Genomic DNA, 13,063 nt, shown 5'->3' with positions numbered 1-13,063 from the left:
GGAGGAACCTCATGGTTTTGTATAGGAATCTTCTATGGTGTGCAAACTTTAGAGGTCTTTATATGGTCTCAAATAAGCCCCTCGGGCTTGGTATGAGAAGATGGATTCCTGCTTGCTTGTATCATAGTTCACACACTATCATTCCACTCCTACAATGTACATTTAGTGTTACGGGGCTGATCTATTAATACTTGTTCTATATGTTGATGATCTCATTATTAAAAGTAGCTCACCCTCTACGATTTAGAGTGTTTAGAGAGATTTGAGAGAGAAGTTTGAGATGTCAGACCTTGGACTTCTGTACTATCTTTTGGGCCTACAGGTTGTCCATTCTTTGGATGGGATAACTATATTCTAGCATAAGTATTCTCTTAATATGCTTCAAAGACTCAACATGCTTGATTGCAGGCCTTCTCCCACCCCTTTTTAGTCAAGTGTTGTTTTATCTACCACTTGCTCTACCCCTATAGTTGATTCCACTTTATATAGATAACTTGTGGATAGTTTGTTGTACATGACACATAATGTCCTGATCTTCCTTTGTGGTTGGACTTGTCTCTAGATTCTCACATGATCCTCATGAGAGTCATTGGTAAGATGCCAAACGTATCTTGAGGTACATTTAAGGTACTACATGTTATGGAATTTACTATACATTAGTGGGTCCTCACATTGTTGGTTACATAGACTTAGATCGAGCTGGTGATGTTGATGATTAGAGGTCTACTTTTGGCTTTGTTTTGTGCCTTGGTGTTGGTCCTATAACATGGTTTCACAAGAAGTAGCATGCTCACACATTATAATCTACAGAGGCAGAGTACAAGGTAGTTGTGCTAGCTAGACAAGAGGTTTTATGGCTTCAATAATTGATGAAAGAGCTTGGTTTTCCTTTTGATAGTTCCACCTTTCTTTAGTGTGACAATCAGAGTGCTATACACATTTCCTACAACCCAGTTCATGAGCATTAGAGGACCAAGCACATTGAGCTTCATATGCACTTCATTCAACATTTGATTTAAGATGACTCTCTTGGCTTGGAGTATATTCCCACTGCTAAGTAGGTCACTAACATCTTCACTAAACCTTTTGCATCCTTGTGGTATCTTTAGTTGCATTTTGTGCTTGGGGGTGAAAGAAGTTATCCTTAGGGGGTCTCAGTGATGAGTCGTTCCTTCCTTATTTATTGTTTTAGCATTCTTCTATCCCTTTTTGGATTAGGTTTTTTCCCATGTGGTTTTCTCAATTTCTTCATTGTTTAGAGATTTGGTTGTGTTGGGTACCTCATCAAACCATGCTGTTAGGACCCATTTATGCTTTCAACATTTTAGTTTCCTTACTTTTTCTTGCATTGTTTGTAGTTACATTATTTCTCATCTTAAGGGAGGGTGTTAGAGTAAAGAATTGATTTAATTACATTGATCAAATTAACTTTACTCCCTTCTTAAGATTTCCCTTGATGCACTTACATTACCATTTAATACTTAAATATTAATTATTAAATGCCTTTACCTCTTAGGGTTTCCCTTTTGGGTTTTACGATCTCCTTCTATAATCATTGATCCATTATATATTTTTTCTCATTCTTTTGTTTGATAAATATATGCTTTCATATTTATAGAGCCAAACCCTTGCCTTCTCTTGTCTTTGTTTCTCTATAATAGGTTCTTGCATGCAGATGCTCTACGAGATTTGTGGATTTGTATTGCTCAAATCCTTCATGTCTTGTTAGGATAGTCTCAACATAAGCATATATCCAAGGTTTGAGGTGTCAACAGTTCTAGAAACTCTATTCAATAGAGTCACAATATCTCCAATTTCATTTTGGGAGTCACTTCTATATAGAACCTTTGACATACTTGACTTTGATTTCATTAGTGTCTCAATTTATTTTGTATTGATCACTCTTTTGCACTATTTTCCACTTTGATGAATTCTTGTACTCCACATTCCTTTTCAATAAATGCCAACTTGACATAAAAGGGGATAATACCTAACTTTGATATTTAAATCCACACACAATTTCTCCTAGCAATAAATTGCCAAAACTATTATCACCATGATTGTTTGTGCATTCCAATACCGATTTTGGAAATTCATAGTCTACTTAGAACTTTGATGCTTTGTCCAATATGTTTAAAATAATTGGGTGACAATGTTACCAGTCATTCTTATATGAAGATCTTCCATGATAATACACTCTAGGTCCATTTTTGAGATATCACCCTATGTGGAAGTAACTTGTGAAGGCATGATCATTCCTTTAAATTTATATTTCATCTCTTTTTTTGTTTTTCTCATTAACTAGCTCTTTTTCCCTTTTCCTTATTTATCCTACATGATAGCAAATTTCAAAATTACTTAAGGTTGTGACTATGGTTTTCTTTTGTAGGGTTTTTATATTTATAAAGCCAAGGTTAGGATAACTTCTTCTAAATTAAAGGCAAGAGCCTACAACACAACGGTAAATTGTGAGCCTCTTATCGAAGGGGTCTTCGGTTTGAATCTACTCAAGCTTAATAAATACTAATTAATCACAACACATTATAATTAATCTTGGCTTCGACCTGTTACCAAAAAAATAACAATTTTAAATTAAAAAAAATCCTAAACATTCAAAATCTAGAATTTAAGTTCATATAACATTCTTCTCAATTTGGCCTCTAATGGATTAACTGTACAAATCTATATAGAAGATTAAAGTCAACAAACTTGAATGAGATGGTGTGGTAGATGGTGTTAAACAATAAGAAAGCTAGAATAAATTCAATTTCAAGGTCTTGCATCAACCCACGAATAAAATCATGACTTAGTGCACAACTATCAATTTGAATTTTTTGGGGGCCATTTCAAATACCTCAACCTAAATCATACTAACGTGGCATCAAATTTGATGATGTGGACCTAAACCCTTTGTTATAAGTAGGGGATTAACTAAGTAAACTACTATAAAAAAAAAGAGTTGATTAAAAGTGGCACACAAGATTTTGAGAAGAATAAAGTTAGGATGCTTTTCTACTAGACCTTCTCCCCTATATCTTCTTTTCGAATGCCAACGTGATCTTAAATGAGCGAATGAATGTCTTTAAACATAATCATACACAAGCAAGCACAAACACATACTAGGAATTACTTACAATGACAAGGCAAAATGTACTAGTAGTTGTTATAGTTAACTTTGTGAACCAACTGATCATGTATGATATATTTGATTTTGAGTATTTTGTTGTTGTTTCTATGTGTGACTTAATTGCTTATAGCCTACTTGGTGGGAACAACACACATTGAGAGTGTAAGGGTAACATAACGGTCAATTCAAAGTGTCACTAGATACCTATTTAAAGATGCCCCAATAACTACACATTACAACTACCAATACTTATACACAAATATCCTAATAGTCACATGTTATGTGCACCAAATAAGTTGTACAACTCCCCCAACAAGTGTTCAACAACTCTAACTATTAGAACACAAGTGAATGACTACTAGTACATGTGAAATTTATTTATGGTTTTTAAATGATTAAGTTAGTAATTTAGAAATTAGATAAGTAAGAAACAAACAACAATCAAAACATAAGCTAGTACTCTTCCATTAATAAAAATGAATTATTTTACATTTGATTTTTAAAAATTTAAAACTCAAATTATAATTGTAAAAATATCATAAATAAAATCTATATTTATAATTTATTTTAAAAGAGAGATTGTAAACAAATAAATAATTAAATAAATCAAAGTTTCACCATTTGAAGAATAAATTCACTAGTAACAGACACCGCCATACAAGTTTCAAATAGTAACAATATAGCAATGATAATAACAATAATAAATTTTCTCTCTACATATTCAAAGTGTGCTGAGAGACAGTTTTGGACCTGCTAAAAAAAACAAGGCGTTTCTTTTCTGTCAATTAGATATCAACTGGAAAAGGGTAGTCTGGAATCTCCCGGAAAGGTCAAAAAGGAGACCCGTTCTGATTCGCATTTGCTATTATATCATCGCAGCGAAAAGCTTGTATGCAACTGCTGTCAGCTGCACATATAATTACTTCAGCATTCCGGGGGTAAATTTAATTCAACCAAAATGGTGAAAATTCGTATGAATACTGCCGATGTGGCGGCTGAAGTGAAGTGCCTCCGAAAACTCATTGGAATGCGCTGCTCTAATGTATACGATATATCGCCTAAGGTAATTTATTTCTTGTTAGGCATTACCGGTGAATTCATTGTTGGTTAGTTTTAGATTTGAAAATTCATGAAGTAGAAATCTGATTGATGCTATGCGGTACATAATTGGTAAACCAAAATGTCGATCTTAGTTGTATGACTCGTTAATAAAACTTTTATGTGCTAAATACCCCTGCTAATATGTTTTCGCCATTTGGTGCTTTTGTAAATATATGTGGATTTTGTGCCACTGTAAACGCAAAACGATCAAACTTCAATCACAGGATCTTCAGTGGGTTTTTTATGCAATTAAGGCTAGAAGAGTGTGGATGGTGACCACGCCTACTAATAACTTCGCTTAAATTATTTCTTCCTGGGTCCTATCAAAGTTTTCAGATATTTTAATTCCTCGCTTTAATATAGATTTATTTTTGGTTTCGTGGACGTTATTAAAATTCTTCTTTGTTCATTCATTCATTCATTAATTTTAGTATTGAAGCATTGAGGCTACAACTTGGGACCCCACCCTTGTCTCGAAAGAGCCTTGAACACAGAACTCAGGTGCCCAAACTATGGCTACTTTCCTCTCTGTATTCACATGTACACTTTTTTTTTGCTTTTGTACAACTCGTTGTTGTCCTCACTATTATCAACCTTTACTATCTTTTTATTCTTAAGCTCTCTACAAATTGTGAAGTGCCTTGAAGAGGAAGTAACAAGGGTCTTTTCTATGTATAAATGTATGCAACATATCATTCCCAATAATGAGGAACTTAGGATCATTACCGAAGAATGTCGGTGACATTTGCTTTCTTGGTAATCTCATAAAATATTTTCTTCATCTTGGAATATTGTTAGACATATTTTGAACAAAATTGTCATTAAGAGGGCTTTTTCTTCTTTGGAATATGCAATGATAGTTTGAAAGAACATCTAGACCTAGGCGACCAAGTCGTATAGGGAACATTACTCTACTTCAATATGCCTATAATATTACCCTGCTTGTCAAAGCCCTTGCATGGATAGAAAGATAACTAAAACTTTAAGAATTTTGCATCGAACAAGTTCTAATGGTAAATGAATAAAAAACCCAATTCATGATTATCAAATCTTGCAAAACAACATGATTTCCTTTGATACTCACCCACTAGATCTTTCGTGTTCTTATAAATATTTGGATTTGTATTAATTATTGAATGAGTTGAAGCTTCTGTATTGTAAAAGGAATTCTTGTCAATTGGAAGGCCTCTTGTGGCTTAGAAAACAACAGTTGAGATTTTGGACTCAAGAATTAGTCAAAATTGAAACAGGCTAGCAACATCATTTGCTCTCCAAGGTTGTAGAGCGTGAGTTAGAAGCATTTATCATTTATCAACAAGCATAGGACTAAATAGAACAAATACAATAATATTTTAACATCAATGACGTAAGCCTTCCTGTCACAACAAACCACATCACCAATGGATGATGTGCAAGACATATTTGTGAACAATGGTGCAAATGTAGAAAAGGCCAAGTGATGTACAAAGAAGGGGAGGACATATAGATGTGTAATGTCCCCTACTAGGAGGTTGTCTCTCATACCCTCATTTGAAACCCTAATTACGTTATCCTCATTTTGAAATAAGATTTAATAATAAGTTTTAATTAGATCTTATTAAATGAAGAGATATAATATATATTATCTTCCAAAAGGCATGACCTTTAGGAAGTAAAACTATAAATGGATGGATACAATGATTTCAATAGGTGTATCTAATGGAGACTACAAACTTGTAATGACCCCAACAGGTTATAACTTCTTCAAACACCAAAAAACTTTATACTTCAGTGGTTTGACATTTCGTCAAACACTTTGCAAGCAAGCTCTGATACCACTGTAATAACCCACCTCAAATCTGCCCTCAAAAAATGCTGATGAAAGCTCAAGGAATCTCATCAAACAATTCACATGCAAGGGACGTATGACTGATATAGTATTTCAGCTAGCTTCGAATGACTTTTTCTTCAATTTGCATCAATGAAAATCTTGTGCTAGAAGACTACAATGGACTACACAATGACCTAACATGAGTGTGCTACTAATTTTGACAATATTTAGTGCATATATATGATCTAAGCATGAGAAATGAACATCTACAGCCAACTGGCATTTTTACAAACAGTTGGTATGCAAACTAACTAGCTGATAAATAATGATATTAAATTGCTTAAATGGCACCAGCAACTATTATCTTCTTAATTGCAATGAAAATTACAATGCTCATGAAATATGGCCAAGACTTTGGCATTTACATGGATTACAAAATGATAATGCTGGTATAATGCACACTTATAGCTGAAAGCTTATAACAGTCTAAAAAACAATACATAACAAAAGAACCTGGTTGTAGATGGCTGTAATAATTTTCTTCTATGCTGCCCCTTCTACTTTGCTTTTTTTCGAACAGCTTTTTCGGCCTGCTTTTTCGGTTCCGCTTTTTTCGTACTGCTTTTTCGGTTCCGCTTTTTTCGGACTGCTTTTTTCGGTCTGCTTTTTTGGTTCTGCTTTTTCGTACTACTTTTTCAGCTTGCTTTTTCGGTTCCGCTTTTTCGGACTGCTTTTTCGTATCTTTTTTTTCAGACTGCTACCCTATTGAATCTCAAGACCATATCTTTCAATGGCGTCAAGATTTCCAGCTTGAAGGGATTTCGTCCTTCAAACTATTGAGACATAATCTCCAGAAAATTTTCCAATTTCTTTGATATTTTCCAAGCCTGCTAAAAAGAAGCTCTTTCATTTCTTTTATAGTGTTCTCACAAGAGCTCCATCTTTCGTTTTCTCAATGTGGGATAAAAGATAACTCCCTTTATGTAACTTATGTCTCCAATGTGTTATAAAATAAAGGGGACTCTTTTAATTTAAATATTTTCCACAAACTATAGTCTATGCATTAATAAAGTTAAATATTTAAATTTAACTTTATAAAATAGCTTTATCAATGCATAACAAATCTTATCAATGATAAACAAGTCTTCTTGTCGATTTTAAACAATTACCATCGACATACCGCTGCCATTGGATGTTCGATCATATCCAATATGACTTACTATAAATAGTAAGTATGCCCAAAGTTGCCTCAAAACCCCTCAGAAAGACCTGCAACTGAAACTATTTAGGCCAAATGGCCTCTAAGTCCCTTTAATGTTCTGGTTAGCCTACGGGACCGTGGGGAAAATAGGCTAACGACAACATCATGCTATGAATGCTAAAAAGGGGACATTACAGTCCGCCCTTCCCAAAATTGCTTGTCCCCAAGCAATGGTCAAACAACAACCCAATCAATCCATCTGGATCCCAAATGTAGTCATGAACTATACTGCTGTCAGTCAACATAGGCTCCTGCAACAACCTCTGAAAATTAACCAAGAGGAATCCATAATCAAATTGACAATTACAGCTCAACCAAACTCCAAAATCACAACTGCCACAGTCAGAAACCCACAAAACACAAACTCTTAGAACATCAGAACCCAAGTAAAGTGGACAAATCAAGTTGCCAACACAGTAAATGTCATCAACGCATCCCACTGGCCTATACGGAATGTATAATCCAACTTTGCAACAATGGTGAACGCTCCCGAATGAAACTGCACCAAGTATGGAGAATCCACACACTGCACAACTCCTGCAGTCAACACAACTCTGCAGATCACCGGCCACTGTCTCATAACCATAACTCCCATGCACCGCTGATGGTGAAAAGACATCACAAGATAAACAGCAAGAAATGGAACCCAAACCAAATTTGCCTGCCATCAACTCCTCAACACAAGGATCAAATGCTAATTGATGTACATACCCTGCAGTATAATGCTGATAAAAAGAACCAACCTCAGTCAATAGCTCACCATGAACAAGTGATACAACCCACTGTGACTGATCACCAGTTAAGTCAGGAGATGTCATAGCCAAAGGCGTAGAATCAATAACAACCGCTGCTGAAGCTTCACTCCCAAACTCCTGCTCTAAGTCATGTATTATCAAGCTGTCAATCGCAGAACCTATCGCCATGTCATGCCCATCACAACTCTCATCCGGAGGTGTCAAACCGTCCCATAATTGATGACAAGCACTAGGAACCAAAGTACATCTCTGTATCATCATCTCATCAACATGGTCATCAAAGGTAAATTGATGAGCGTACCTCACAACGTAATGCCGATAGAATGCGCCAATCTTAGTCAGTGGCTCAGACTGCAATTGATCATTAACCATGTTGGAACTGACTACTACCTCCGAAGATATCACCAAGGGAGTAGTATTATTGGTAGGAATCATGCCAATCGCCGGCTCACCAATATCACACATGATCTTTGATACAACATCTCTAGTCTCCGTGCCATCAGTACTAGAGGCCACCACCATGTCAGGCATACCACAACAATCTGCTACAACACCCAACTCAACTGATCCTGACTCTAGTGGGAACGAACCCGATATGCCAATGTTAGTATCAAGGATGGATGCATTCCCATCTCCACTATTTTTGACAATCTCGACCATGGACATCCTTGGATCACAAGACACCACAGCTTGTGACTGTACAGAATCTGCTAAAGACTGCAGTCGCTCTAACTCCACGGTCACCTTAGCCAAATGAAATTGTGACTCCTCCAAAGCCAACTGTGTACTCTCAAGAATCTCAGAAGTCACCTCGAGCTGTTGAGTAAGCTCACTCACCTCATCTTCCTTGGCCAATAATGCTTCATATGCTGTACTCCCCCACTCCATAAGATAATCTCTGTCGGCTACCAACTGCATATAATTCTGTCTCAGAATCCGAATAGCCTCCCATAAAGAGTGGATCTCTGTCAAGGAAAGATAACTACCTCCTTGCTCATCACTAGTAGGAGAACCCCATCCATAAACTGCTAACAACTGGCGAGCAGCATCAAAATGTTCGCACGCAATAGCAATGTCTCGCTTGCCAACTCTTAGCTGACTAGACACATGATTGTGCCGATTGATCGAACTCCTATACACTATCCTTGGTACATTGTCCAAAGGAGTAACCTCAGAATAGCTATCATCTGTAATACTCAGATCCTGGGACTCTCTTGTAAACTCTGTTATCTCTGAGAAATCATCAACATGTGACCTGACTGTAAAAGAAAATTGAGTCCCTGCTATATGCGCTAACTCGCGAACTGAGCTCACTTCAAGACAAAGCTCGTCCACATGTCTCTCAGAATCCTGGAGAGCCAACTGAATACACACCAAGGAATTCCGAGTATCCTCCAACTCATGAGAAAGCCGGTCAACCTCCTCCTCCTTCTTCTTCAATGCATCTAGCAGATCCCTGCAAGATTAAGGAGATGATCGCGATCTGAAAGTAGGTGTATGTAACTTACCTTCATTGCTTCCATGCCTTCCTTGATCTGTTGTAAGTCATCACAATAAGAACCTGTTGTGACTCCTTTCTATCTCTCCTGTAGTTGAATCATCCAAATGTGATTCTCAATCAATCCATGCATCTTGTCATGATGAGATAAAGCCGCGACAATATCCTTGTCCCCTGTCTTCAACTGACTTGCCAAACCAAGTGAAGAGCTACTAGCCTCTATCTCATGTGAAGAAGCATCCAACTGTGCTTGATACTCATTTTTTGCAAAGTCTTGAATGCTCACTTTTTGATCAACTGTACTATCCTCAAACATGATAGTATCCTCAACAGCTGTAACTTCATCTAGCCCAACTGTACTGGAATCATTATTTGTGTCAATCACGCAATCCGGTGTGCCTATGATATCACCTTCTGATGCAACTGGCTCAACCTGCACAACATCTGAAACCCCTTCTACCTGTGAAGATGATGCAAATAAACCATTACTTGAAGATGTGCTAATGTCTCCCTGTATTGAATCAACATGTCTGTTAAACTCCTCATACAAATTTCTGCCTGTCATAGGGAAGGTACGATCCTTAGGCCTATCAGAACGTTCAATCAATCTCTCCTTAAACTCCACATAGGAGGTAATGTGTGCATGACCCATAGTGACCATACCATGATGCCACCACTCGTGTGCTAACCCATCCAGGTAAATTGCTGCATACTTAATAGCTTCTTCCTCGGGCATAGGGTTCATTTGAAAGTATGTGTCAAGCTTTTGAACCCAAGCTCTTGCTGTAGACTTCCCCGAGCCATCATAATATGGTAATTGAAGTTTCCCTACTTTCTTCTGTAGCTCATAGCTCTGGTTCCTATCATGTCCATGTGGCATATGCTTCATCTGCACATCTATATACTCCCTAAAGGTGATTGCAGCAATAAAATCTGGACCTCCGGCTTCCCAATCTCTCCTTAGCTGGTCCTGTATATCAGTGATCTGGGGCTCTAGTACGGGCTGCTCTGGAGCTCTAGGAGGAAATGTGAGAATAATGGGCCTCGAACTCACTGTCCTAGTTTGCTGGGGTGCATGACCGAAATTGTTCCCAACTTGTTCGCCTCCATTATGTGCCCCATCCTGATTATTACCATTTTGATTATTTCCTCCACCCATATTAGCATTCAACCCCATTTGACAAGCCATCATCTGCATCATAAGCTCAAATCTCTGACTCTGTTCCTGTGCTCTTTGCTTTGCTGATCACTGTCCCTGTGCTAAGGTCTCTAATAATTGTAAGAATCTTTCCTTTCCCTGATTTGGACCGGCATTCATTTTGTCAAACATTTTTCTCTTTATTTGGCTATTCCAAATTCCCTATAAGACCTCCACAGGATGGCAGGACTTATAGCTCTGATACCACTGTAATGACCCCAACAGGTTATAACTTCTTCAAACACCAAAAAACTTTATACTTCAGTGGTTTGACATTTTGTCAAACACTTTGCAAGCAAGCTCTGATACCACTGTAATAACTCACCTCAAATCTGCCCTCAAAAAATGCTGATGAAAGCTCAAGAAATTTCATCAAACGATTCACATGCAAGGGACATATGACTGATATAGTATTTCAGCTAGCTTCAAATGACTTTTTTTTCAATTTGCACCAATGAAAATCTTGTGCTAGAAGACTACAATGGACTACACAATGACCTAACATGAGTGTGCTACTAATTTTGACAATATTCAGTGCATATATATGATCTAAGCATGAGAAATGAACACCTACAGCCAACTGGCATTTTTACAAACAGTTGGTATGCAAACTAACTAGCTGATAAATAATGATATTAAATTGCTTAAATGGCACCAGCAACTATGATCTTCTTAATTGCAATGAAAATTACAATGCTCATGAAATATGGCCAAGACTTTGGCATTTACATGGATTACAAAATGATAATGCTGGTATAATGCACACTTACAGCTGAAAGCTTATAACACTCTAAAAAACAATACATAACAAAAGAACCTGGTTGTAGATGGCTGTAATAATTTTCTTCTATGTTGCCCCTTCTACTTTGCTTTTTTTTCAATAGCTTTTTCGGCCTGCTTTTTTCGGTTCCTCTTTTTTCGTACTGCTTTTTCGGTTCCGCTTTTTTCGGTTTGCTTTTTCAGTTCCGCTTTTTCGTATTACTTTTTCGGCTTGCTTTTTTGGTTCCGCTTTTTTCGGACTGCTTTTTCGTATTTGTTTTTTCAGACTGCTACCCTATTGAATCTCAAGACCATATCTTTCAATGGCGTCAAGATTTCCAGCTTGAAGGGATTTCGTCCTTCAAACTATTGAGACATAATCTCCAGAAAATTTTTCAATTTCTTTGATATTTTCCAAGCCTGCTAAAAAGAAGCTCTTTCATTTCTTTTATAGTGTTCTCACAAGAGCTCCATCTTTCGTTTTCTCAATGTGGGATAAAAGATAACTCCCTTTATGTAACTTATGTCTCCAATGTGTTATAAAATAAAGGGGACTCTTTTAAATTAAATATTTCCCACAAACTATAGTCTATGCATTAATAAAGTTAAATATTTAAATTTAACTTTATAAAATAGCTTTATCAGTGCATAACAAATCTTATCAATGATAAACAAGTCTTCTTGTCGATTTTAAACAATTACCATCGACATATTGTTGCCACTGGATGTTCGACCATATCCAAGATGACTTACTATAAATAGTAAGTATGCCCAAAGTTGCCTCAAAACCCCTCAGAAAGACCTGCAACTGAAACTATCTAGGCCAAATGGCCTCTAAGTCCCTTTAATGTCCTGGTTAGCCTACGGGACCGTGGGAAAAATAGGCTAACGACAACATCATGCTATGAATGCTAAAAAGGGGACATTACAAAACTTGCTACAATGGATAGATTATATGGAAAGGGCATTGTTTCATCTCATTAATTTAGGAGCAACAATTCACATACTAACCAAGGAAGGATCAAACTGTTATGGTAAATTGATGTTCTATTAAACAAAGAAGATGAAAGCTCTTTATATAGATTTTAAAAGACAATGTTTCTAAAAGGAGCAATCATGAATAGATCAAAGACAAGCTAAGATGACCATTAAAGAGGCATTACAATATTTTAATACCCTCCTTAGTAGTCATCGTCTAACTACCTTGCAGAAGACTGTACATGTCTTGTGGTCATAAATTCTTCATAACATTCTGCTGTTGTTGAGACGCTCCTTGGATCTGCAGAATGTTAATGAACAAGAGTAGCCAAAATCCTTCCAAAAAAACATAGAATGCTGCCCCTTTTCTTCAAAATGCTCTGCAACAAAAAACAAGAGCTTGCCATTCGCTCTGCCACTAGCCCTCTCATAATCAGCAAAACTTCTAACCAGAAATCAACTTAAAACGTTCAACCTAATTTTGGATAATAGAACTATTTGCCTTTGTAGACAGAGACACACATTAAGAACAACTACCATGATGTGAAGTTAGCAAAGCATCGTTTTTTTGGGGGA

General features: G+C 36.7%; 1 protein-coding gene across 1 annotated transcript in view; it reads left to right on the top strand.

The window, feature by feature from the left end:
• Positions 1 to 3,770: 3,770 nt before the first annotated feature.
• EMB1441 (zinc knuckle (CCHC-type) family protein) overlaps positions 3,771 to 13,063 on the top strand; it is a 231,980-nt gene continuing 222,687 nt past the window's right edge. The window contains exon 1 of the mRNA XM_089825338.1: positions 3,771 to 4,190. Within this exon, the coding sequence (XP_089681464.1) occupies positions 4,086 to 4,190 (105 nt within the window). The 5' untranslated portion in view covers positions 3,771 to 4,085. The remainder of the gene's footprint in view (positions 4,191 to 13,063) is intronic.

The sequence above is a fragment of the Cupressus sempervirens genome, chromosome 4 (genome assembly GCF_028749045.1).
Source record: "Cupressus sempervirens isolate cs-2001-9-10 chromosome 4, ASM2874904v1, whole genome shotgun sequence".
Taxonomy (NCBI): Eukaryota; Viridiplantae; Streptophyta; class Pinopsida; order Cupressales; family Cupressaceae; genus Cupressus; species Cupressus sempervirens.
The sequence above is the reverse complement of the archived record's forward strand: the minus strand, read 5'-3'. Positions and strand labels throughout refer to the sequence as shown.